Here is a 27902-nt window from a genome sequence, read left to right on the forward strand (position 1 = left end):
AGCTTTTATTAACAAATGTTTATAGTTCCAAAACTATAAATGTTATTGAAATTCTGAATGCAAGCGACGTTAGTTTGGCATTGATAGTTTAAATGGTGTAGGAGGAGATACACACCCAGATTTCAAACATTTCCCCATGCAAGTATTTTGCAGTTGAAATGCATTGGGAGGTCATTTAACATTTACATTTTACATTTTAGTCATTTAGCAGACGCTCTTATCCAGAGCGACTTACAGTTAGTGAATACATATTTTTTTTATACTGGCCCCCCGTGGGAAACGAACCCACAACCCTGGCGTTGCAAACGCCATGCTCGATCAACTGAGCTACATCCCTGCCGGCCATTCCCTCCCCTACCCTGGACGACGCTGGGCCAATTGTGCACCGCCCATGAGTCTCCCGGTCGCGGCCGGCGGCGACAGAGCCTGGATTCGAACCAGGATCTCTAGTGGCACAGTTAGCACTGCGATGCAGTGCCTTAGACCACTGCGCCACTCAGGAGTACAAAATTTAAATATTATTGTAGTACAAAAAGTATAAATGTGACCGACCGGTTCGATTCGGTCTTATGTAGCAACATTTGAAAAGTTTTTTAAATTTATTTTTTACATTTGATAAAAGTAGAGACTCAGAGCTAGAAAATGGTATGCCATACACTACAGTTGAGGAACAATGGGAAAGTAATTCTGCTTTGAAAGTTGATAAACTTGTAACCTCACTTTTGAGAAAATGGCCTTTGAATGTTTTGGTACACCTACTGGAGAGCTCTACTTTGTCTACACCCATTCAGCATCGTTCAAACGTTCACACCCTCTTAAACTTTAGCCCCACCTATCTCTTTAAGGGTTGATCCGAGCGTTCTGTCCAAACAGCAGTCAAGCGCCCAAGCTAACATTGGCTAGCTTGCTAGCTACTTCCAGACAATGAGAGAACAGCTCACTCTGACCATTTTACTCGCCATAGCAGAGCTGGTTATCCAGAGCGTTGGTGACTGCAACTGTGCTGCTGGCAACATTTTACACTTTTTTGCAAACGTTTAGTGCGTTATTCGTCAGTTATTCTGCGCTCTGGCACACTCAGACGAGAGTGCTCTGAAATCGGAGTAGATAGCCAGAGCGAATTTACCAGCTACGTCTATCAACAGCTGTCGCAGTGACATCATGAACATTCTATTGAAATGGATATTTGCATAGTGGAGTCTTTTTTGTTTAGACATGTAGCTAGCTAGCCAACTCATGACGTTAATACCCTGCATGAATCTGCAGGTATTTACAGATGGCATACAAGTTTGTTATTAAGGCACATGAAAGTTCACGTTCCAGAAGGCATTTCTGCCAAAAAACGCATTTAGATTTTAAATTTTTTTTTATGTTCAAATGGCTCTCTTGTGAAGTAGTGATCTGCAAAATACGCCTAGTTTCCTGAAACGAGTCACAAATGCTATCAAAAATACACTGTGTACAAAAAAATCGGAACACCTTCCTAATATTGAGTTGCACCCCCTTTTGCCCTCAGAACAGCCTCAATTCGTTGGGGCATGGACTGACTACAAGGTGTCAAACGCGTTCCACAGGGATGCTGGCCGACGTTGACTCCAATGCTTCCCACAGTTTTCAAGTTGGCTGGTAGTGGATCTCTATTCCGAATAGCTCGTTCCATCATCCCACAGATGCTCAATTGGATTGAGATCTGGTGACTGGGCAGGCCACTGCAGCTGAATTCACTGTCATGTTCGTGGAACCATTCCTGGACAATCCTAGCCTTGTGTCATGGGGCATTATCCTGCTGGAAAAATCAATTTGCAGATGGACACTGCTGCACCTGATTGGCAATGATGTTCAGATATCCTGTGGCATTCAAACGTTGCTCCACTTTTATCATGGTGCCCAATGTGTGCCATGAAAACACACCCCACACCACCACCACCAGCCTGCAGTGTTGATACGCGGCATGATGGATGCATGTACTCAGGTGTTTTTCTCCATACCCTAGTCCTCCCATCAGCATGAAACGGCAGGAACCGGGATTCATCAGACCAGGCAATGTTTTTCCAATTCTCCAGTGTCCAGTGTTCCTTAGCGCACTGCAACTGCCGTTTCTTGTTTTGTGCTGGTAGAAATGGAACTCTGTAAGGTCGTCGGCTGCCATACCCCATTTGTGTCAAGTTACGATGAGTTGTGCATTCTTTTATGGGTCTTTTGGCTCCAATGTTGTACTATCCCTGATGGTGCTGACGGAGATGACGGCCACGCGACTAGCCCTTAGGAAACGTTGCAGTATTTTATTTTATTTTTATGTATTATTTTTTACATTATTAGCTCAGGAAATGTTTTGTCATTACATACAGCCGGGAAAAACTTGGATATCAGAGCGGCGGTAACTCACGAGAACTACCAGCATTACGACCAGGAATACGACTTCCCTGAAGTAGATCCTTTGTTCAGAGCAATTGAACTGATTCCAGAGGCCGACCCAAAACATCACCGGTAGAGGAGAGCCACTCAAGGCGGCCTGCTGGTTCGACTTCGGAGGCGCGTACACCACCAACCACTTCTGAGTATATTACTCGCTAATTTTCAGTCTTTGGATAACAAAGTTGACGAGCTCAGGGCAAGGATTTCTTTCCAGAGAGACATTACATTTACATTTTCGTCATTTAGCAGACGCGCTTATCCAGAGCGACTTACAAATCAGGGCCTGTAACATACTTTGTTTCACGGAAACATGGCTCTCTCGGGATACTCTGTCGAAATCGGTACAGCCAGATGGGTTCTCAGTTCATCGCGCAGATAGGAATAAATATTTCTCTGGGAAGCAGAAGGGCGGAGGTGTGTGTGTTTCATGATTTAACGACTCATGGTGTAATTGTAGTAACATACAGGAACTCAAGTCCTTTTGTTCACCCGACCTAGAATACATTACAATCAAATGAAGACCGTATTATCTCCCAAGAGATTTTTCCTCCGTTATAGCCATGGCCGTTTATATCCCCCCTCAAGCCGATACCACGACGGCCCTCAAAGAACTTCACTGGACTTCATGCAAACTGGAAACCACATATCCTGAGGCTGCATTTATTGTATCTGGGGAGTTTAACAAAGCAAATTTGAGGACTAGGCTGCCGAAGTTCTATTAACATATTGACTGTAGTACTCGCGCTGCTAAAACACTGGACAGATGTTATTCAAACTTCCGGGATGCTTACAAAGGGTCTCCCCCCCCTCTCCTTTTGGCAAATCTGACCACGACTCCATTTTGCTTCTCCCTTCCTATAGGCAGAAACTCAAACAGGAAGTATCCGTGCTAAGGACTATCCAACGCTGGTCTGAACAATCGGAATCCACGCTTCAGAATTGTTTTGATCACGCAGACTGGGATATGTTCCGGGTAGGTTGCGAAAATAATTTAGACGAATACACTGATACGGTGACTGAGTTTATCAGGAGGTGTATAGCAGATGTCGTACCCACTGTGACTATTTAAACCTACCCTAACCAGAAACAATTCAACGGCTCAGACACAAGACCTATGTGGCAGGGTCTACAGACAATCACGGACTAGAAAAGGAAAACCAGCCACGTCGCCGAGACCGACGTCTTGCTTCCGGACAAGCTAAACACCTTCTTCGTCCGCTTTGAGGATAACACAGTGCCACCGACGCGGCCCGCTACCAAGGACTATGGGCTCTCCTCCTCCGTGGCCGACGTTAGTAAAACATTTAAATGTGTTAACCCTTGCAAGGCTGCCGGCCCAGAAGGCATCCCGAGCCGCGTCCTCAGAGCATGCGCAGACCAGCTGGCTGGTGTGTTTACCGGCATATTCAATCTCTCCCTATCCTAGTCTGCTGTCCCCACATGCTTCAAGATGGCCACCATTGTTTCTGTACGCAAGAAAACCAAGGTAACTGAACTAAATGACTATCGCCCTGTAGCACTCACCTCTGTCATCATGAAGTGCTTTGAGAGACTAGTCAAGGATAATATCACCTCTACCTTACCTGCCACCCTAGACCCACTTCAATTTGCTACACACTGCCCTATCCCATCTGGTCAAGAGGTATACTTTCGTAAGAATTCTGTTCATTGACTATAGCTCAGCATTCAACACCATAGGACCCTCCAAGCTCATCATTAAGCTTGAGGCCCTGGGTCTGAACCCCGCCCTGTGCAACTGGTTCCTGGACTTCCTGACGGGCAACCCCCAGGTGGTGAAGGTAGGAAACAACACCTCCACTTCGCTGATCCTCAACACTGGGGCCCCACAAGGGTGCGTGCTCAGCCCACTCCTGTACTCCCTGTTCACCCATGACTGCGTGGCCAAGCACGCCTCCAACTCAATCATCAAGTTTGCAGACGACACAACAGTAGTAGGCTTGATTACCAACAATGACGAGACCGCCTACAGAAGGTGGTGAGGGCTCTGGCAGTGTGGTGCCAGGAAAATAACGTCTCACTCAACGTCAACAAAACAAAGGAGATGATCATGGACTTCAGGAAACAGCAGAGGGTGCACCCCTCTAACCACATCGACGTGACCGCAGTGGAGAAGGTGGAAAGCTTCAAGTTCCTTGGCGTTCACATCACTGACAAACTGAAATGGACCACACAGACAGTGTGGTGAAGAAGGTGCAACAGAGCCTCTTCAACCTCAGGAGGCTAAATACATTTGGCTTGGCACCTAAAACCCTCACAAACTTTTACCGATGCACAATTGAGAGCATCCTGTCGTGCTGTATCACCGCCTGGTACGGCAACTGCACCGCCCGCAACCGCAGCGCTCTCCAGAGGGTGGTGCGGTCTGCCCAATGCATTACCGGGGACAAACTACCCGCCCTCCAGGACACCTACAGCACCCGATGTCACAGGAAAGCCAACAATATCATCAAGGACATCAACCACCCGAGCCACTGCCTGTTCACCCCGCTATCATCCAGAAGGCGAGGTCAGTACAGGTGCATCAAAGCTGGGACCGGGAGACTGAAAAACAGCTTGGCCATCAGATTGTTAAACAGCCATCACTAGCACATTAGAGGTTGCTGCCTATGGACATAGACTAGAAATCACTGGCCACTTTAAGAAATGAAACACTAGCCACTTTAATAATGTTTACATATCTTGCATTACTCATCTCATATGTATATACTGTATTCTATACTATTCTACTGTATCTTAGTCCATGCCGCTCTGACATTGCTCGTCCATATATGTACATTATATCTTCTTAATTAGTTAATGTTACTGCACTGTCGGAGCTAGAAGCACAAGCATTTCGCTACACCCGCTATAACATCTGCTAAACACGTGTATGTGACAAGCAAAATGTGATTTGATTTGACTAACTGTAGCCCGTCTGTTGCTCTGCAGAATTTGTGTTCGTCTCCTTTGTCCTCTTTCATCAATGACCTGTTTTCGACCACTGGCCTGTTGTTGGCTGGATGCCTTTGGGTGGTGGACCATTCTTGATACATACAGGAAACTGTTGAGCGTGAAAAAACGAGTAGCGTTTGACACACTCAAACTGGTGCACCTGACACCTACTACCATACCCCGTTCAAAGGCACTTCAATATTTTGTCTTGTCCATTCACCCTCTGAATGACATGCATACACAATCCATGTCTCAATTGTCTCGAGGCTTAAAAATCTTTCTTTAACCTGTCTCATCCTCTTCATCTACACTGATTTGAAGTGGATTTAACAGGGATCATAGCTTTAACCTGGATTCACCTGGTCAGTCTATCATGGAAAGAGCAGGTGTTTCAAATGTTTTGTACACTCAGTGTATATTCTCAAGCAATCTAAGTTGGGGCAGTCTGCACGTTTGGAAGTTGGTTTTGTGTTAATAGCTTCAGTCATTTAAGCGCTAGAGCGAGCGGAATAAATATAATAATAATAATAATAATAATAATAATAATAATAATAATCATAATAATAATAATGCTATGTGAATTTATGCACATTTATGTAGTTATAGTTGATAAACGGGTTTAAGAATTTGATGTTAGGATAGCCTGAACATGAGGAAGTGGATGGTTTAGTGTCTCTAGCTTGAACGGTTTGAGTTACTATTGGTTATGTTATGCAAATGTATATAATTATAGTTGATAAAGATATTAAAACATTTGAAGTTAGGATAGCCTGAATGTTTTAAAGTTGGTCTTATAGCTTTATTGGCCAAGGAGCAGGACCATCTATCTACTACTGTATTACTGTGGTTCTAATTCAAACCCATGTTCATTTATGCAAATTTAAAATGGCTATAGTTCAAAAAGTATAAACGTTATCAAAATTCTGATTGCAATCAATCTAAGTTGGGTCAGTCTGAACATCTCAACGTTGGTTTGGCGTTGATAGTTTAAGTGGTAGGAGGAGATTCATGCCCACATTTCCATATTTTTCCAATGTAAGTCTATGGCACTGTTGTAGGACAAAGAAGTTTGGGCAGTCTGCACATTTGGAAGTTGGTTTCCTGATAATAGCTTAAGTCGTTTAAGAACTAGAGTGAGCGGAATATGTCAAATAATAATGAGTATGTAAGAAGTATGTGGACTTGTTCGTTGAATAAAGTCCCCAAAGTCATGGGCATTGATATGGAGTTTGTCCCCCCTTTGCTGCTATAACAGCCTCCACTCTTCTGGGAAGGCTTTCCACTAGATGTTGGAACATTGCTGCGGGGACTTGCTTCTATTCAGCCACAAGAGCATTAGTGAGGTCGGACACTGATGTTGGCCGATTAGGCCTGGCTCGCAGTCGGCGTTCCAATTCATTCCAAAGGTGTTTGATGGGGTTGAGGTCAGGGCTTTGTGCAGGCCAGTCAAGTTTTTCCACACCTATCTCGACAAACCATTTCTGTATGGACCTCGCTTTGTGCACGGAGGCATTGTCATTTTGAAACGGGAAAGGGCCTTATCCAAACTGTTGCCATAAAGTTGGAAGCACAGAATCGTCTAGAATGTCATTGTATGCTGTAGCTTTAAGATTTCCCTTCACTGGAACTAAGGGGCCTAGCCCGAACCATGAAAAACAGTCCCATACCATTATTCCTCCTCCATCAAACTTTACAGTTGGCACTATGCATTGGGGCAGGTAGCGTTCTCCTAGCATCCGCCAATCCCTAGATTCGTCCGTCGGACTGCCAGATGGTGACGCATGATTCATCACTCCAGAGAACGCGTTTGCACTGCTCCAGAGTACAATGGCGGCGAGCTTTACACCATTCCAGCCAACGCTTAGCATTGTGCGTGGTGATCTTAGGCTTGTGTGCGGCTGCTTGGTCATGGAAACCCATTTCATGAAGCTCCCGGCGAACAGTTATTGTGCTGACGTTGCTTCCAGAGGCAGTTTGGAACTCGGTAGTAAGTGTTTCAACCGAGGACAGACAATTTTTACGCGCTACGCGCTTCACCACTAGGCAGTCCCGTTCTGTGTGCTTGTGTGGCCTACCACTTCGCGGCTGAGCCGTTGTTGCTCCTAGACGTTTCCACTTCACAATAACAGCACTTACAGTTGACCGGGGCAGCTCTAGCAGGGCAGAAATTTGACTAACTGACTTGTAGGAAAGGTGGCATCCTATGACGGTGCCACATTGAAAGTCACTGAGCTCTTTAGTAAGGCCATTCTACTGCCAATGTTTGTCTGGAGATTGCATGGCTGTGTGTTCGTTTTTATACACCTGTCAGCAACGGGTGTGGCTGAAATAGCCGAATCCACTGATTTGAAGGGGTGTCCACATACTTTTTGTGTATATAGTGTATCTATCCTAATCTATCTATTTTATCTAGCCTGGCTCATTAGCATTATTACATAATGTTGCTAGCTGGCTAGCTAGCTAGTGCAACCAACTCACCAACATGTACAGGCAGTATCTTGTTTTGCATGGCACGGTGCCCCAGGTGGGCGGTGTCTTCTCCAACAACACGGTGCCACCACATGTTAATGGTCAAAAGGGGTCATGAATTGACATAATTGTAATCCAAACCCAACCTTCATTTACGTTGTGACGCACTCAGGCTCCTAACTCCGTTTTGGATGAGGTTGTCTTCATGACCAAAATTATCCTATTTACACTTTGTAGTCAATGTTAACAGTAAAATGAATGTTATTGACTCGTATTGATACCACAGGCCATTTTCAAAGGGATACAGTGAGGGGAAAAAAGTATTTGATCCCCTGCTGATTTTGTACGTTTGCCCACTGACAAAGACATGATCAGTCTATAATTTTAATGGTAGGTTTATTTGAACAGTGAGAGACAGAATAACAACAAAATAATCCAGAAAAACGCATGTCAGAAATGTTATAAATTGATTTGCATTTTAATGAGGGAAATAAGTATTTGACCCCTCTGCAAAACATGACTCAGTACTTGGTGGCAAAACCCTTGTTGGCAATCACAGAGGTCAGACGTTTCTTGTAGTTGGCCACCAGGTTTGCACACATCTCAGGAGGGATTTTGTCCCACTCCTCTTTGCAGATCTTCTCCAAGTCATTAAGGTTTCGAGGCTGACTCTGATTGATTGATTGCTTCTGTGGACAGGTGTCTTTTATACAGGTAACAAACTGAGATTAGGAGCACTCCCTTTAAGAGTGTGCTCCTAATCTCAGCTCGTTACCTGTATAAAAGACACCTGGGAGCCAGAAATCTTTCTGATTGAGAGAGGGTCAAATACTTATTTCCCTCATTAAAATGCAAATCAATTTATAACATTTTTTACATGCGTTTTTCTGGATTTATTTTTTGTTATTCTGTCTCTCACTGTTCAAATAAACCTACTATTAAAATCATAGACTGATAATTTCTTTGTCAGTGGGCAAACGTACAAAATCAGCAGGGATCAAATACTTTTTTCCCTCACTGTAAGTTGGTTTTTAGAGACAGTCGCTCTTTAAAGATACTAAATTAAGCTTTTGCCTCAGGCTCTTGAACCAAAAGGGGCCCCTAAATTGACAGAAATGTTGACTTTAATGTAGGTTTGTGATGAGACTGATTCTAGTTTAATTGTTTTTGACAATGCAACCCACCACCACTGTAGTTGTCTCCTAACCACCTCAAATAGTCAAATGAACACAAAATAATTGCATGATGTCACATAGCTTAATGATATTGATTGATTGCATAATAGGCTACTCTCTGTATGTGATCCATTTGAAATATGAACAGATGGTCAAGTGTGGTTGGATTGAAAGTTAGCCTATGTTAAAGGCCCAATCCGAATGGCTATTTCTAAAATCAACAAAACGGCAGCCTGGTATGCTATAAAGCTGAGGGATTGGGCCGTAGAAAAGTAACCACTCTCTAAAGGACTGACAATCCATGAGAGGGATCAGCATGGTAATACCAAGGTTCTGTATAGATTAACTTTTTCTTTAACTGATGGGCCTATAACTTCCAAAACTAGCCTTAAACGCGACATAAAGAGTTCCACCTCAATCATAGCTGATCCTTGGACACAATAAAATATTCCCTCCATTATACAATAAAATATATTATAATACTCTTCTACTTAATTCTGTAGCGGAACGGCCAAATTAATGAACCAATAAGAACAAACATAAACAAGCTCCTCACGCTGATGAGGACACAGTGTAACTTTTCCTTTACTTAGGGTACCAAATGGCACCCTATTCCATAGGATGTGTACTACTTTTGAGCAGGGCCCATAAGGATTCCAATAGGGCTCTGGTCAAAAGTAGTGCACAATGTAGGGAATAGGGTGCTATTTGGGACCACCTTAATTATATTCTAACGGGCAACCCTGAGAGGCAGGCCTTTCTAGGCCAAATTGTTACCTTTAACTTACCCTCTCAGAGAGAAGCTATCGTTATAGGCTGATCAGAATGGATGTTTAAACTTGGCCGTAATCACCGCACTGTACAGACTGTTCAGGCTCGGAGCCTACTAGAGGAAACCGAATGTTGTTCTCTGGGGTCGAATTCATTAGATTAAACTGTAACTAAATGTTTCGCAAAAGACAACAGAAATGAACATTTCTAAGTCAGGTAGACGGTCCTCCCTGTCTCAATCCGTTTTTGTCCGTTTGGTCCTAATAAAGAAGCCGTGGGTTGTTGGATGTGTGGACGTGGATAATAGGAGAGCGCAGCAGTCCATTTGAACCTTTGCGTAACCCTCCGATTGATAAAACTCAGAAAGATGCCTGAATAGAACCCAATAAATGCGAATGTTTAGAGGTCTAGCCTAGTTTTTGTGGATTGAGTCTTATTTAGGCTAAACCTCTCTGTGGGTTTTAGCTGAGGTGGTACCAGTGACTTCTTTTCTCTCTAGATCATTGGCACTGGGCTATGTTGAGTCTTTAAACCTCTTTGACGTGTGATATTTTGAGTTCTGTGTAATGTTGTAGCTTATAGCTATCTGATAATAACTGTATTGTGTGTGTTTTCTCTCTATAGATCATTGGCATCGGTCTGTGTGGGGTGTTTGAGCTGATCAAGGAGACACGGTTCTCCCACCCCTCCCTGTGCCTGCGCAGCCTTCAGGCCCTGCTGCATATGCTGCAGGGACAACAGCCAGAGGGCTTCCAGACCGAACCTCCTGATGTACTGGGTGAGTACTACTAATAATAATAATACTACTACTAATAATATATTTATTTCATATAGTGCTTTCATTACAAGTATAATCTCAAAGTCGCTTTAAAAACAAAATAAACCAAAAACAATTTAACAAAACAAATATAGGTATTTGGGCGATGTTCTTCCACATCTTTAGATGATAGGCAGTTCAGAAAGGTAGTATCCTGAGAGGAGGGAGCATAGATGGTAAAGCCAGGCAGGGAGGTAGAGACATCTGGCAGACTGGCCACAGAGCACCTCAACGGGAAACTCGTCATCTTTGAAAGTTACAGCTCCTCCTCTGTAGATCGTCCACTACTGAAATGTAACACCCACATGGGTGATGCTTCAGTGACTGTAAAAGTGGCAGTAAGACCACCACACCTCAGCAATGGCCAGAAAAGCCCCAGATGAAGTGAGCCTCTTCATCCCCTTACACCACTGTCCACTTCTCTCTAGAAACTGGAGCAGGGAGCTAAACATCTGATGCTGTTGATCTGGTGTTGCTGCATCATTCAAATCATATTAGTTAGCTAGCCAAGCCAAATATAAACTGACTTACCATAATCAGTCCTGCAATTCCATGTGTCACCACCAGATATTTCAGTTAATCTATCAACAAGTTATCAAAAGAATTATACAAATAAACAATTTTAATAATAATTTAATAAAGAAAATGCAATTTAAAAACAATATATGTAAAATATTTAGAGGGTTTCCAGCAATGGCGAAGCTCTAACAAGATGCGTCTGTGTAGTGTCCTCAAACCTTTGACATTTTCGTTTACCTGTTCGTTAAAAGTAGGTTGAAAGTTAATACGTCTCTTTTTATCGCCAAAACAAAAAATGCCCAATCATGCAAAGCCTCAGACGAGGCATGGAAAAGTGACCCCCCCCCCTCTGACAGCCCGTCGGCCTCAGCTGATGCTAGCTCGGAAGACGCACTAGCATGGTTCAGAATCAAATTAAATGAAATTTTATTGGTCACATATTTAGCAGATGTTATTGCGGGTGTAGCGAAATGCTTGTGTTCCTAGCTCCAACAGTGCAGTAGTATCTAACAATGCACACAAATCTACAAGTAAAAGATGAGTATGGACAAAGGTATTACACAAATTCAAGATGCACTTTCTGAACGCCTCATCAAAATTGATGTGCTGGTTGATAAACTTCACGAAGACCAGAATGTCACAAAGGGACGAGTGACAACGTTAGAAAAAGACCACGCTGCAATCCTGGAAGTCCGCGAGGACGTGGATTCAAAGCACAAGAAGTTGGAGGATGCCATTTTGAAACTCAGGGAGAAATTTGATTCTTAGGAACATTAACAAAACGCTTGAATTTCCCGGAGGCCGTGGAGGGAAGCGGTGCCATCTCCTTTCTACAGGAATGGATTCCCAGAATCCTGGATCTACCCCCTTCCGCGCACCCACTGGAAATCGAGAGGGCCCATCGCACACTACGGAGACAGCTGCCTGGCCAGGCTGTACCCACGGCATTTGTCATTTAAATTGCTACGGTACCAAGGCACTGTCCGCATCTTCGCTGCTGCCCGAGCAAAGGGAGAGCTCAAGTATAGAGATGCGAGAATCATGATCTTTCCGGTTCTTTCTCCCATACTACACAAGAGGAGGATGGTTTCTCCCCACTCAAGAGGCTTCTGCGGCAGGCGGGCATATGGCCTGCGCTACCCGGCGACTCTGGATCGAAACCAAGAATGGTGAGCCCACATTTAACTCTGTGAAGACGTCTGAAGCATACATGAAGAAGGAACACCCTGACTTGTTCACTCCAACTACATTATGAGGAACTGACTTTCGAACTTGGATACAGTGGATAGTGAACTGTTAGAACATGGCGATACAACAAAATGACTCTCAGATATGATCGACTGGCTGGCTGGCAAGATGGCTAGCTTGACAATGACTGGGAAGGTAACGTTGGAACATAGCTAATGTTGGCTGCGCTATTTAGCCAGCTAGCTAAGTTTACATGGGTGTGACTATAGCTACACAGCATAGCCACACTACGCCAAGTAGTTAGATTTATTGGGTGCTTTTATTTTGCGCATAGAGATCCAGTCGGATTTGTTTTAAATACAGTGAGGGAAAAAAGTATTTGATCCCCTGCTGATTTTGTACGTTTGCCCACTGACAAAGAAATTATCAGTCTATAATTTTAATGGTAGGTTTATTTGAACAGTGAGAGACAGAATAACAACAAAAAAATCCAGAAAAACGCATGTCAAAAATGTTATAAATTGATTTGCATTTTAATGAGGGAAATAAGTATTTGACCCTCTCTCAATCAAAGATTTCTGGCTCCCAGGTGTCTTTTATACAGGTAACGAGCTGAGATTAGGAGCACACTCTTAAAGGGAATGCTCCTAATCTCAGTTTGTTACCTGTATAAAAGACACCTGTCCACAGAAGCAATAAATCAATCAGATTCCAAACTCTCCACCATGGCCAAGACCAAAGAGCTCTCCAAGGATGTCAGGGACAAGATTGTAGACCTACACAAGGCTGGAATGGGCTACAAGACCATCGCCAAGCAGCTTGGTGAGAAGGTGACAACAGTTGGTGCAATTATTTGCAAATGGAAGAAACAAAAAATAACTGTATCTCCCTCGGCCTGGGGCTCCATGCAAGATATCACCTCGTGGAGTTGCAATGATCATGAGGAAGGTGAGGAATCAGTCCAGAACTACACGGGAGGATCTAGCCAATGATCTCAAGGCAGCTGGAACCATAGTCACCAAGAAAACAATTGGTAACACACTACGCCGTGAAAGACTGAAATCCTGCAGCACCCGCAAGGTCCCCTGCTCAAGAAAGCACATATACAGGCCCGTCTGAAGTTTGCCAATGAACATCTGAATGATTCAGAGGAGAACTGGGTGAAAGTGTTGTGTTCAGATGAGACCAAAATCGAGCTCTTTGGCATCAACTCAACTCGCTGTGTTTGGAGGAGGAGGAATGCTGCTGGTAGAGCACGGCGCTTGTAACGCCAAGGTAGTGGGTTCGATCCCCGGGACCACCCATACACAAAAATGTATGCACGCATGACTGTAAGTCGCTTTGGATAAAAGCGTCTGCTAAATGGCATATTATTATTATTATTATAACACCATTCCCACCGTCAAACATGGAGGTGGAAACATTATGCTTTGGGGGTGTTTTTATGCTAAGGGAACAGGACAACTTCACCGCATCAAAAGGGACGATGGACGGGGCTATGTACCGTCACATCTTGGGTGAGAACCTCCTTCCCTCAGCCAGGGCATTGAAAATGGGTTGTGGATGGGTATTCCAGCATAACAATGACCCAAAACACACGGCCAAGGCAACAAAGGAGTGGCTCAAGAAGAAGCACATTAAGGTCCTGGAGTGGCCTAGCCAGTCTCCAGACCTTAATCCCATAGAAAATCTGTGGAGGGAGCTGAAGGTTCGAGTTGCCAAACGTCAGCCTCGAAACCTTAATGACTTGGAGAAGATCTGCAAAGAGGTGTGGGACAAAATCCCTCCTGAGATGTGTGCAAACCTGGTGGCCAACTACAAGAAACGTCTGACCTCTGTGATTGCCAACAAGGGTTTTGCCACCAAGTACTAAGTCATGTTTTGCAGAGGGGTCAAATAGTTATTTCCCTCATTAAAATGCAAATCAATTTCTAACATTTTTGACATGCGTTTTTCTGGATTTTTTTGTTGTTATTCTGTCTCTCACTGTTCAAATAAACCTACCATTAAAATTATAGACTGATCATGTCTTTATCAGTGGGCAAACATAAAAAATCAGCAGGGGATCAAATAATTTTTTCCCTCACTGTAGTTATGTGGCTGTAGACTGTGGTTCAAGCCTAAGTTGTTCATATTACTGAAGTTGTTCATATTACTTCAGGGAATTTGACTGGCTTGTTTATCGTTATCGATTTATGCTAGCGTTAGTGATACCGAGGCAGGGATAAGCTACACAATAGCTAGCGTGGCTGGCTGCTGCTAGCTGATAGCTTTACTATTTTTTTCATTTGTGGTTGGGAAGGTAAACTCATGATGTTGATTGTTTAACTAATTGTCCCTGTTCCTATTTCATATTTGAGGGATGATAGCCATTGTCTCAAAGGTTTCCATTTATTCGTCATCTTTTTTCCTGGGCTGCTTGGGTGCGTTTGTGGTCATCGCTTTTGCTGCAGGTTACAGGGCACCTTGGGGAATGCTGATTGGTTGACATTTAAGTGTACTGGTAGGTACAGCACAGCTGCGGAGGACGACTGTGAATAAATACGTCCTCTATGTTTTTTTTTTTTTTTTTATTCCAGATACATGCTCAAGTGGGGCTAATAGTCCTGTATTTTTTGTTGCCGATGTTTGTCGCTTTGAATCACATTTTTATTTAGTGATTCGACTGACAACATTTTCATGTTACAGGGAACAGTTAATGCACTTTCATGCACTAGACGTATAATTTAGAATGAACCTAATTCGGGTGATGCTATGCACAGCAGGTACATCTAGCTTAAAGACTAGCGTCTAAGTTTTTTTTTGTTACACTCAGTTGAGGAGGGGGTTGGGTGGGTTTGTGGTATGGTCAGGGTTTTAGCTCACGAGGTATTTACTATTTTATACTTTCATATTTTCATTTTGTACAATTTGTATACACTCAATGCAATTTTGTTTCTAGCTCTTTTCCCTTTTCTTTTCCTTAAAGATGTTGGCACTTAATATCTATACATTTCTGACACTAAACTTTAGGCGTACTAAATGCCCAGTCAAGCGCATTCTGAATACTCTAAAGTGGCATAAGGTTGAAATAGCTCTTCTTCAGGAGACACACCTGACTGACACTGAGCATGGTAAACTAAAGAGAGAGTGGGTGGGTCAAGTTTACTATGCGTATTTCACCTCTCGGGCAAGAGGGGTTGCCATTCTCATTAATAAGAACTGCCCCTTTCAGCTACAATCTCTGATTAAAGACAACGGGTGTAGGTTTGTGATCATTCAAGGTTCCTTTAACACTGAGTCCATTACTATTGTGAATGTGTATGGGCCTAACCATGATGATCCTACATTTTACCAAGACATCTTTCAGGAATTAACATGCCCCTCATCAGAGATAATAATAGATTTTCCTCTAATAGTATTAACCTCACACAGGCAGCTAAAATTTTAAAAGCAGAAATGAAAGCTTTTGGACTTGTGGACATATGGAGATTTCACGACCAAAAGTTTATAGAATACTAATTTTACTCCCCTGTCCATAACAGTTACTCTAGAATTGACATGTTTCTTATTCCTGCAGGCACACAAGCAAGCATTTCGCTACACCCACAATAACATCTGCAAAATACAGTGGGGAAAAAAACTATTTAGTCAGCCACGAATTGTGCAAGTTCTCCCACTTAAAAAGATGAGAGCCCTGTAATTTTCACCATAGGTACACGTCAACTATGACAGACAAAATGAGATTTTTTCCCAGAAAATCACATTGTAGGATTTTTTATGAATTTATTTGCAAATTATGGTGGAAAATAAGTATTTCGTCAATAACAAAAGTTTCTCAATACTTTGTCATATATCCTTTGTTGGCAATGACACAGGTCAAACGTTTTCTGTAAGTCTTCACAAGGTTTTCACACACTGTTGCTGGTATTTTGGCCCATTCCTCCATGCAGATCTCCTCTAGAGCAGTGATGTTTTGGGGCTGTCGCTGGGCAACAGACTTTCAACTCCCTCCAAAGATTTTCTATTTGGTTTCATTTGACCATATGACATTCTCCCAATCCTCTTCTGGATCATCCAAATGCACTCTAGCAAACTTCAGACGTGCCTGGACATGTACTGGCTTAAGCAGGGGGACACGTCTGGCACTGCAGGATTTGAGTCCCTGGCGGCGTAGTGTGTTACTGATGGTAGGCTTTGTTACTTTGGTCCCAGCTCTCTGCAGGTCATTCACTAGGTCCCCCCGTGTGGTTTTGGGATTTTTGCTCACCTTCCTCATGATCATTGATGCCCCACGAGATGAGATCTTGCGTGGAGCCCCAGACCAAGGGAGATTATCAGTGGTCTTGTATGTCTTCCATTTCCTAATAATTGCTCCCACAGTTGATTTATTCAAACCAAGCTGCTTACCTATTGCAGATTCAGTCTTCCCAGCCTGGTGCAGGTCTACAATTTTGTTTCTGGTTCCTTTGACAGCTCTTTGGTCTTGGCCATAGTGGAGTTTGGAGTGTGACTGTTTGAGGTTGTGGACCAGGGGCGGTGTGTTCAATAGGGCGATATGGGCGACGCACTGCCAAACGGGAAAAGGAAGGGATTTTTTTTCTAATCAATTATATCACGGCAACAGTAGTTATCAGTGTTGTAATCTAGACGTTTGATCTGCCACAGTGCCACACTGCCACTAAATGTCCAATCAGGCTAAAGTCGTGCTTCAAATGCCCCCCCCCCCCCTTTTGGGGCGATTTCAGTCAGGTTGAAAATCGCCCAGAAGTCTGTCATAGACTCCCATGTAAAATCTATTTTTTTCAAATTTCAGAGCTTTCAATACAATCTCTATGGGTTTCTGAGGGCTTGCACTTACGCGCTTTCGTCATACGTAACGTAACCATGAACGTAACTAAGAAAAGAGCGGGTAGCAGCATCAATCAATTCACGTACTACTATCAAGATGGCTATAGCGTTCAGTGCAACTCGATTGTCTCTTTGAAAGAAGTTCACATCAAAGAGACAACCACAAAGTGCAGGAGCGCTTTTTTGAGTTCCTTCCCATCTCGGAATCAACCTCAGTCTCAATCGCCAGTGTGCTTTTGGAGAGACTGAACGGTCTTTTTGCCGACGACGTGAAAGTCAAACTCATTGCGCAAGCTTACGATGGAGCCAGTGTGATGAGGCGAGAGAAGGCAAAAGGTGCGTGAGCATTTCAAGAAAGGCCATTACGTGCATTGCTATGCGCATCAGCTGAATTTGATCATGCAGCAAGCTAAAAAGTAACTAGTAAACTAGTCCTCAGCATGCCTGATTTCAATGAGAAAGTCATTGACCGCTTTGCTGCATTGAAAGAGAGAAGAGAACAGTTTCAGTACAAGTAATGTAGCCTCTCTCTCTCTTTGTCCCTCCCTGTCTGTCTCTTTAACACACACACGCCCAAATCAGTTCACAGTTGATGTTGTTTAAAATAGTTATTTTTCATTTTAAAAAAAGTAAACAATTTTTTTTTTTACAAATCTATACAATTGGCCAGAATATGGTTGTTCATATTTACAAAGCCATACAGATAGCTGTGTTTACCTTTTCTAGAAATTATTTTCAAATTCTGTTTTCAGGCAAAATGTCTATCACTGTTCATTTTCACAAATCTATACAAGAGGGCAGAATATGGAAGTCTATAAAAATTTCTTATTACCAATAACTTGCATCAATGTTTTCAGTAGCCTCTATCAAAAGCTCCTGCTTGCTCAGGTGCACATATTTCCAATTCAACCATGAGGCCTTTTTGAAGCAAGTAATGTGTATATCAGTATTGACTTATATGCTGCCCCTGTCTTCATGTTGTTGCTGGACATATCTTTTTTAAAATGTGTGTAGGTCACCTAAATCATCAGAAAAATTGCCCCCCCCGAGAATTTTTTCAGGAGCCGCCACTGTTGTGGACAGGTGTCTTTTATACTGATAACAAGTTAAAACAGGTGCCATTAATACAGGTAACGAGTGGAGGACAGAGGAGCCTCTTAAAGAAGAAGTTACAGGTCTGTGAGAGCCAGAAATCTTGCTTGTTTGTAGGTGACCAAATACTTATTTTCCACCACAATTTGCAAATAAATTCATAAAAAATCCTACAATGTGATTTTCTGGAATTTTTTTTCTCAATTTGTCTGTCATAGTTGACGTGTACCTATGATCAAAATTACAGGCCTCATCTTTTTAAGTGGGAGAACTTGCACAATTGGTGGCTGACTAAATACTTTTTTCCCCCCACTGTATGTGTATTCGACCATTAAAATTGTATTTGATTTGAAGGGAACTTTAACTACTGGGTGTAAGTATTTATACAGATCTATAAAAGCTCTTAGGAGAACAAAAAACAAAAAAAGCTCTTAGGAGAACAAAACAAATCTACTATGAGCATGGAGATAAAGCCGGAAAGTAGCTTGCTTGGCAGATAAAGTGAGAGGAAGCAAGTAGAGTTATTAACTCTTATTAAGCTTCCCAATAACAGTTGTTCAGGGTCCTGAGGAAATGTATCTAGTCTTTAGGGAGTTTTATGAAACACTGTACAAGTCTGAAGGGGATGCCCCCTGCCACAATGCATGAGTTTTTGAACAAGCTCAATTTGAGCTTTAACTGATGAGAATAGAAAGGGCTTGGAGAAAGAGATTACATCTGAAGAAATTAGGGAATGCGTTTTCAACACTGCTGGGGGAAATCACCAGGGGTTAGACAGATTAATTGAGCCTCTTTGCGATATGTTTAATCATGCCATAGAGACAGAACAGCTCCCAGACACTTGAACAAGCACTGATCACAGTTTTGTTAAAACCTTGGAAAGATCCTCTGCTTTGTGGGTCGTATAGACCAATGTCTTTATTGAACACTTCATAAGATTCTTGCAAAACTCATAGCTCTTTGGCTATCGAGCCATTGGCGGAAGCTTTTAGATCCTATCCATCCATCCATCCATCCATCCATCCATCCATGGTGTTCGTATAAGTGGGCACGAACATCTGGTCTTGCTATATACTGATGACATTTTAGCTTTACCTCACTAAACCAGAAATTTCACTCTGAGCTTTAGTTGACATACTGAAATAATATTCAACCTTTTTAGGATATTAAATAAACCTATCAGAGTATAATCATGCGTTTTCACAGGAAGGTCTCTTCATTTCTGTTGAAACGGCAACCTCCCAGAGGGAAACTCACAACTTTATGCAGACCATACTTACTTTACCTGACTTCCAGTTGTATTACTGTGTGGGTATGGCAGGATACAACAACAAGTTCACCCTCTTGGAAACAGATGGAGGAAGAGTGTCTTTCCCGTTTCATTGGCAACTATACCTTATAGTAGCCCACCTAAAGCTTTGATGGGTCTCACAAACAACCCTATAATAAAAAACACTCTAAATATAATGATTGAAGTCCGTAAACAAGCAGGAGGGCATAGATCTATATATGAACAAACACCTTTCTGTAATTACCCCATCTTACCTAAAGCCCTGAGAGAGGGTATTACATTTTCTTGGTTCAACAAAGGAATTAAAACATTTGGTCGTCTGTATAGAAAAGGTGAACTATTATCTTTCCAACAACTGGGATCTCACTTTCAGTTACCTCAACCTAATTTATTCAAGTACCTACAGGTTAGGCATTATATTGCCATTCAACAGGGAGGTAGGAGTCAGCCCATGAGTAAATCTAATGGGGCATTATCTGATTGTCATACGCTATACAGTGGGGAGAACAAGTATTTGATACACTGCCGATTTTGCAGGTTTTCCTACTTACAAAGCATGTAGACGTCTGTAATTTTTATCATAGGTACACTTCAACTGTGAGAGACGGAATCTAAAACAAAAATCCAGAAAATCACATTGTATGATTTTTAAGTAATTAATTTGCATTTTATTGCATGACATAAGTATTTGATACATCAGAAAAGCAGAACTTAATATTTGGTACAGAAACCTTTGTTTGCAATTACAGAGATCATACGTTTCCTGTAGGTCTTGACCAGGTTTGCACACACTGCAGCAGGGATTTTGGCCCACTCCTCCATACAGACCTTCTCCAGATCCTTCAGGTTTTGGGGCTGTCGCTGGGCAATACGGACTTTCAGCTCCCTCCAAAGATGTTCTATTGGGTTCAGGTCTGGAGACTGGCTAGGCCACTCCAGGACCTTGAGATGCTTCTTACGGAGCCACTCCTTAGTTGCCCTGGCTGTGTGTTTCGGGTCGTTGTCATGCTGGAAGACCCAGCCACGACCCATCTTCAATGCTCTTACTGAGGGAAGGAGGTTGTTGGCCAAGATCTCGCGATACATGGCCCCATCCATCCTCCCCTCAATACGGTGCAGTCGTCCTGTCCCCTTTGCAGAAAAGCATCCCCAAAGAATGATGTTTCCACCTCCATGCTTCACGGTTGGGATGGTGTTCTTGGGGTTGTACTCATCCTTCTTCTTCCTCGAAACACGGCGAGTGGAATTTAGACCAAAAAGCTATATTTTTGTCTCATCAGACCACATGACCTTCTCCCATTCCTCCTCTGGATCATCCAGATGGTCATTGGCAAACTTCAGACGGGCCTGGACATGCGCTGGCTTGAGCAGGGGGACCTTGCGTGCGCTGCAGGATTTTAATCCATGACGGCGTAGTGTGTTACTAATGGTTTTCTTTGAGACTGTGGTCCCAGCTCTCTTCAGGTCATTGACCAGGTCCTGCCGTGTAGTTCTGGGCTGATCCCTCACCTTCCTCATGATCATTGATGCCCCACGAGATGAGATCTTGCATGGAGCCCCAGACCAAGGATGATTGACCGTCATCTTGAATCCATTTTCTAATAATTGCGCCAACAGTTGTTGCCTTCTCACCAAGCTGCTTGCCTATTGTCCTGTAGCCCATCCCAGCCTTGTGCAGGTCTACAATTTTATCCCTGATGTCCTTACACAGCTCTCTGGTCTTGGCCATTGTGGAGAGGTTGGAGTCTGTTTGATTGAGTGTGTGGACAGGTGTCTTTTATACAGGTAATGAGTTCAAACAGGTGCAGTTAATACAGGTAATGAATGGAGAACAGGAGGGCTTCTTAAAGAAAAACTAACAGGTCTGTTCCAGCTGGAATTCTTACTGGTTGGTAGGTGATCAAATACTTATGTCATGCAATAAAATGCAAATTAATTACTTAAAAATCATACAATGTGATTTTCTCTCACAGTTGAAGTGTACCTAGGATAAAAATTACAGACCTCTACATGCTTTGTAAGTAGGAAAACCTGCAAAATCGGCAGTGTATCATACCTGTTCTCCCCACTGTATATATACAAAAATATGTGTACACCCATTCAAATGAGTGGATTCGGCTATTTCAGCCACACCGTTGCTGAAAGGTGTATAAAATCGAGCATAGACAAACATTGGCAGTAGAATGGCCTTACGGAAGAGCTCATTGACTTTCAACGTGGCACTCATAGGATACCACCTTTGCAACAAGTCAGTTTGCTAGAGCTGCTCTGGTCAACTGTTAGTGCAGTTTTTGTGAAGTGGAACCGACTAGGAGCAACAACAGCTCAGCCGCGAAATGGTAGGCCACACAAGCTCACAGAACGGGACCGCCGAATGCTGAAGCGCGTAGCGAGTAATATTCTGTCCTCGGTTGCAACACTCACTACCGAGTGCCAAACTGCCTCTGTAAGCAACGTCAGCACAATAACTGTTTGTCGGGAGCTTAATTTATTAAAAATAAAACAGGGAAATATTAGATTTACATAAGTACTCAGACCCTTTACTCAGTACTTTGTTGAAGCACCGTAAGCAGCGATTACAGCATTGAGTCTTCTTGGATATGACGCTACAAGCTTGGCACACCTGTATTTGAGGAGCTTCTCCCATTCTTCTCTGCAGATCCTCTCAAGCTCTGTCAGGTTGGATGGGGGAGCGTTGCTTTCAGGTTTCTCCAGAGATGTTCGATCAGGTTCAAGTCCGGGCTCTGGCTGGGCCACTCAAGGACATTCAGAGACTTGTCCCGAAGCCGCTCCTGCGTTGTCTTGGCTGTGTGCTTAGGGTCATTGTCCTGTTGGAAGGTGAACCTTCGCCCCAGTCTGAGAACCTCCTCCAGAGCGCTCAGGACTTAATCAAGGATCTCTCTGTGCTTTGCGCCATTCATCTTTGCCTCGATCCTGACTAGTCTCCCAGTCCCTGCCGCTGAAAACCATCCCCACAGCATGATGCTGCCACCACCGTGCTTCACCATAAGGATGGTGCCAGGTTTCCCCCAGATGTGACGCTTGGCATTCATGCCAAAGAGTTCAATCTTGGTTTCATCAGACCAGAGAATCTTGTTTCTCATGGTCTGGGAGTCTTTTAGATGCCTTTTACTGAGGAGTGGCTTCCGTCTGGCCACTCTACCATAAAGGCCTGATTGGTGGAGTGCTGCAGAGATGGTTGTCCTACTGCAAGGTTCTCCCATCTCCACAGAGGAACTCTAGAGCTCTGTCAGAGTGACCATCGGGTTCTTGGTCACCTCCCTGACCAAGGCCCTTCTCCCCCGATTGCTCAGTTTGGCGGGGCGGCCAGCTCTAGGATGTGACTTGGTGGGTCCATACTACTTCCATTTAAGAATGATGGAGGCCACTGTGTTCTTGGGGACCTTCTATGCTGCAGACCTTTTTTGTACCCTTCGCCAGATCTGTGCCTCGACACAATCCTGTCTTGGGGCTCTACGGACAATTCCTTCGACCTCGCGGCTTGGTTTTTGCTCTGACATGCACTGTCAACTATGTGACCTTATATAGACATGTGTGCCTTTCCAAATCATGTCCAATCAATTGAATTTACCACAGTTGGACTCCAATCAAGTTGTAGAAACATCTCAATTTCGAGTCTCATAGCAAAGGGTCTGAATACTTATGTAAATAAGTATTATTATTTTAATTTTATTATTAAAGTAGTATTTATTTTTTCACTTTTTCCACAAACAAATAAATAAATTTTTTAAATAAAACGTACAGCATAAAAACATTGAGCATGACATCCAGACATATCCTCCAACATAGCACACATACACAGTCAAATAATATCTCACTAGCTATAATACAGAACTAAATGGGTTCACAAGCATAAGTAATCACCTCCCAGTCTTAGAAACATGACAAATAAAACGTGTCCAGCTTCTAGAATTGTCGTTTCTACCAGTGATCCTTGCAAGCATTTGTTCATAAGATGCTACCTCCAACATTGATTCTATCCACTGTTTCAGAGTAGGAGTGACATGACCCTTCCAAATTCTAAGGATTACTCTAGCTGCTGTAACGATACCAACAGTGATCAGTGCAAATTCCTCATTTGTGACTTTGTAACTCGCCCAAGAGACATATTCTCGGTGAAACTGGAATTGTTAACCCCAACTTTTCCTCCAGATATTTCAAAACATCCTTCCAGAAAGGTAGCGCTAATGTACATTCCCATATTGCGTGTAAAAAATGTCCCAGTGTCTTTTTGGCATTTCCAAAAAAGAGAATTGTTGGTCAGCCCCATCTTATGAAGCCTTGTTGGGGTCCAATAAAACCATTTTAATATCTTATATTGAGTAAGTTTCCCCCTGGCTTCCCTTTATGTTCCTCCCTGACAAGATCTTCAACCAGGTATCATCATCAATTTCACACTTAAGGTCAATTTGCCATATTGTTCAGAGGTTTTCAGTCTTTACTCTGCAGATAACTAAATATTGAGTAAAAGATGGCTGCTTTATGTTTGGGTAATTCCAAATACTCAGCTATTGGGTTCTTTCCTGGATTTTGTTGATAGCCAGTTAACAAACATTCTCTCAATTTGTAAATAGTTCCAGAAATGTCCCTTGTCCACCACATCACATTTTTGTACCAAATCTGAGTATGATATTAAAACATCTTCATTGTACAGATATGAATTCCTTTCATTAGCCACTGTTTCCAGTAAACAGACTAATTTTCCTATCTGTAGCCTAGGATTGTTCCACAATGATGAGTATCCTTGTTTTTGATGTGAAATTCCACATATCTTGTGTACTGTTCTCCACACCTCTTTTGAGTGTAACAAAATTGGGTTGGGAGTTTCAACAGACCTCTCCCCTGTAAGACTGTGACGGAGTATCAACAGGGGTGAAAGGATAACTTAGTTCCCGTTCTATTGCTATCCAATCCAAGCCACCATCCCTTTTGCCCCAATGCTTCTCCAATTTATCAATTTCAAATGATAAATTGTACAATTTAACATCTGGTAAAGCCAAGGCTCGTACATCCCTTGGTGAGCACATCTTCTTCATATTAATCCTGGGTTTCTTCCTATCCCACAAAAATGATTTAGTTAATTTGTCATATTGTTTAAAATATTAATAGTTAACATTGCAGAGATATATAATTAAATTGTGGTACCACAACCATTTTAATCACATTGTTCTTTCCCCATGAAGAAAGTTGTATCTTTTCCCATTTATCTAAATTGGTCTTAATCTTGACTAGTAGTGAGCTCAAATTCCTCCAAATATGAGCTCAACTTAATACCCAAATATTTAATCCCAGTAGAAATTTGAAATTCAATGTGGTAACGGTTCCAGAGTAACATTTGGCATTGCTTCCGACTTATTCCAATTAATTTTGTAGCCTGACATACTAGAATATGATTCAATACAAGTAAGTAATCCTGGTACAAACTATGAAATAACACATGGAATCATGTAGTAACCCAAAATGTGGTAAACAAATCAAAATATATTTTACATTCTTCAAAGTAGGCACCCTTTGCCTTGATGACAGCTTTACACACTCTTGGCATTCTCTCAACAGCTTCATGAGGAATTATTTTCCAACGGTCTTGAAGGAGTTCACACATGCTGAGTACTTGTTGGCTGCTTTTCCTTCACTCTGCGGTCCAACTCATCCCAAACCATCTCAATTGGGTTGAGGTCGGGTGATTGTGGAGGCCAGGTCATGTGATGCAGCACTTAATCACTCTCCTCCTTGATCAAAAGCCCTCACACATCCTGGTGGTGTGTTTTGGGTCATTGTCCTGTTGAAAAACCAATGATAGTCCCACTAAGCGCAAACCAGATGGGATGCCGTATCGCTGCAGAATGTTGAGGTAGCCATGCTGGTTAAGTGTGCCTTGAATTCTAAATAAATCACAGACACTGTCACCAGCAAAGTACCATCACACCTCCTCCTCCATGCTTCACGGTGGGTACCACACATGCGGAGATCATCCGTTCACCTGCTCTGCGTCTCACAAAGACATGCCGGTTGGAACCAAAAATCTCAAATTTGGACTCATCAAACCAAAGGACAGATTTCCACCGGTCCATTGCTCATGGTTCTTGGCCCAAGCAAGTCTGTTCTTCTTATTGGTGTCCTTTAGTAGTGGTTTCTTTGCAGCAATTGGACCATGAAGGCCTGATTCACGCAGTCTCCTCTGAACAGTTGATGTTGAGATGTGTCTGTTACTTGGAACTTTGTGAAGCATTTATTTTGAATGCAATTTCTGAGGCTGGTAACTCTAATGGACTTATCCTCTTCAGCAGAGGTAACTCTGGGTCTTCCTTTCCTGTGGCGGTCCTCATGAGTGCCAGTTTCATCATAGCGCTTGATGGCTTTTGCGACTGCACTTGAAGGAACTTTCAAAATTCTTGAAATATTCCGTATTGACTGACCTTCATGTCTTAAAAGTAATGATGGACTGTCGTTTCTCTTCGCTTATTTGAGCTGTTCTTTCCATAATATGGACTTGGTCTTTTACCAAGTAGTGCGATCTTCTGTATACCCCCCTACCTTGTCACAACACAACTTATTGGCTCAAACGCATTAAGAAGGAAAGAAATTCCACAAATTAACTTTTAACAAAGCACACCTGTTAATTGAAACGCATTCCAGCTGACTACCTCATGAAGCTTGTTGAGAGAATGCCAAGAGTGTGCAAAACTGTCATCAAGGCAAAGGGTGGCTACTTTAAAGAATCTCAAATATAAAATATATGTTTATTTGTTGAACACTTTTTTGGTTACTATATTATTCCATATGTGTTATTTCATATTGTTGATTTCTTCACTATTATTCTACAATGTAGAAAATAGTCAAAATAAAGAACAACCCTGGAATGAGTAGGTGTGTCCAAACTTTTGACTGGTACTGTATATACACACAGTATATCTACAGAGCTCTATTGCTGGCACGCACATGCTTGGGCAGACACGCACAGTGCATTTATACACGCACGCACGCAAATGCAAATAGACCAAGACACACAGAGGCATGCACGCAAACACACTTGTACAGACACAGGTTAACGCACACACATATTGCAGACACACACCCCTCTTAACCCTCTATATCCTCCCTTCAGAGTCTCTGTTCCACCTGCTGCTGGAGACGACAGTGCGCAGCACGGGGATGAACGACCCCACGGGGCAGGCCCTCACCGCCCTGTCCTGCGCCTGCCTCTTCAGCCTGGTGGTGTCCTGGGGAGACACGGGCAAGACCCTGCAGGCCGTCTCCGCCATACTCACCAACAACGGCAGTCACGCCTGCCAGACTATCCAGGTGAGACGACGCGGTGCAACACAACACTAAACAAGACAACACACTTCCCCACTCAGGGTAGACTTGTTAAAACTGCTCCACACTAATCAGACTGTCTCAAGGCAGCAGTGTCTGGAGATCTGATGGAGAGCAGAAATTACATTGGAGAGAATGTCAAGCGTCTGATTTCCACCCTCTTATGTTACCCCGCCCGCATTCTTCCACTTATTAAGTTTATAATATTTGAGCGTATGAGTCCCTTGTTTGTGTGTGTACGTTATTTTCTGCTTGAGTGATACTATTTGTGTGTGTGCGTTTGTCTGTCTGTAACCATGTTTAACCAACCTTTTTTAATGCGAGTAAAGTCATGCCGTATAAAAATTAATCACGACAGGTGGAATGAAAACAGCACAATTTCGTAAATGTCAAGACAATTTTTTCGTTCGTCATGTTGGGATCTTTTTGTATCGGTAAAATTAATAATGCGACAATTGTGATGGAAACGGTTTTATGCGCAAATATTGATAAAATAAATGTCGATGTCAACATGCACTCACGCGATGCTATGTTGTGTGGTCCTCCAACTGCGACTTGGAAAAGCATGCACAGTTTTTTTTAGGCTAAAGATGAAATAAGTTATGATTAACTTCACAGGGTGGTAAAAGTACACGGTGATGCGTTTGATGCTACTTTCCCAAAAATATGTGATTTAGTCTTATTGATTTGGTCTTTATGTAGCAACATTTTTAATGGTGTTTTTACATTGGATAAAAGTTGAGACTCCGAGCTAGAAAATGGCATATCATACACTGCAGTTTAGGAACAACGAGAAAGTAATTCTGCTTTCAAAGTTGATAAACTTGTAACCCCACTTTTGAGAAAATGGCCCGTGAATGTTTGGTACCTACTGGAGAGCTCTTCTTTGTCTACACCCATTCAGCATCATTCCCACCCTCTTAAGCCTTAACCCCACCCTTACTCTTTAAAGATTCACATGTGAGACCATGTGCTAAACAGAGTGGGTAAGGTAGTGTAGTAAACAACCAAAGATTTCAAGACTAAAAGTGGTGAAAGTAGTAGC

General features: G+C 42.7%; 1 protein-coding gene across 3 annotated transcripts in view; it reads left to right on the forward strand.

Annotated features, from left to right (window-relative positions):
• The window catches only part of LOC311143712 (E3 ubiquitin-protein ligase MYCBP2-like), a 316497-nt gene that overhangs the window by 29798 nt on the left and 258797 nt on the right, over positions 1-27902 (forward strand). For all 3 annotated transcript variants that reach the window (XM_084179581.1, XM_084179580.1, XM_084179582.1), the window contains exons 4-5: positions 10407-10560; positions 26646-26842. In XM_084179581.1, the coding sequence (XP_084035707.1) occupies positions 10407-10560; positions 26646-26842 (351 nt within the window). The remainder of the gene's footprint in view (positions 1-10406; positions 10561-26645; positions 26843-27902) is intronic.

Source organism: Coregonus lavaretus (genome assembly GCF_964263955.1).
Source record: "Coregonus lavaretus genome assembly, chromosome: 16".
Classification (NCBI taxonomy): Eukaryota; Metazoa; Chordata; class Actinopteri; order Salmoniformes; family Salmonidae; genus Coregonus; species Coregonus lavaretus.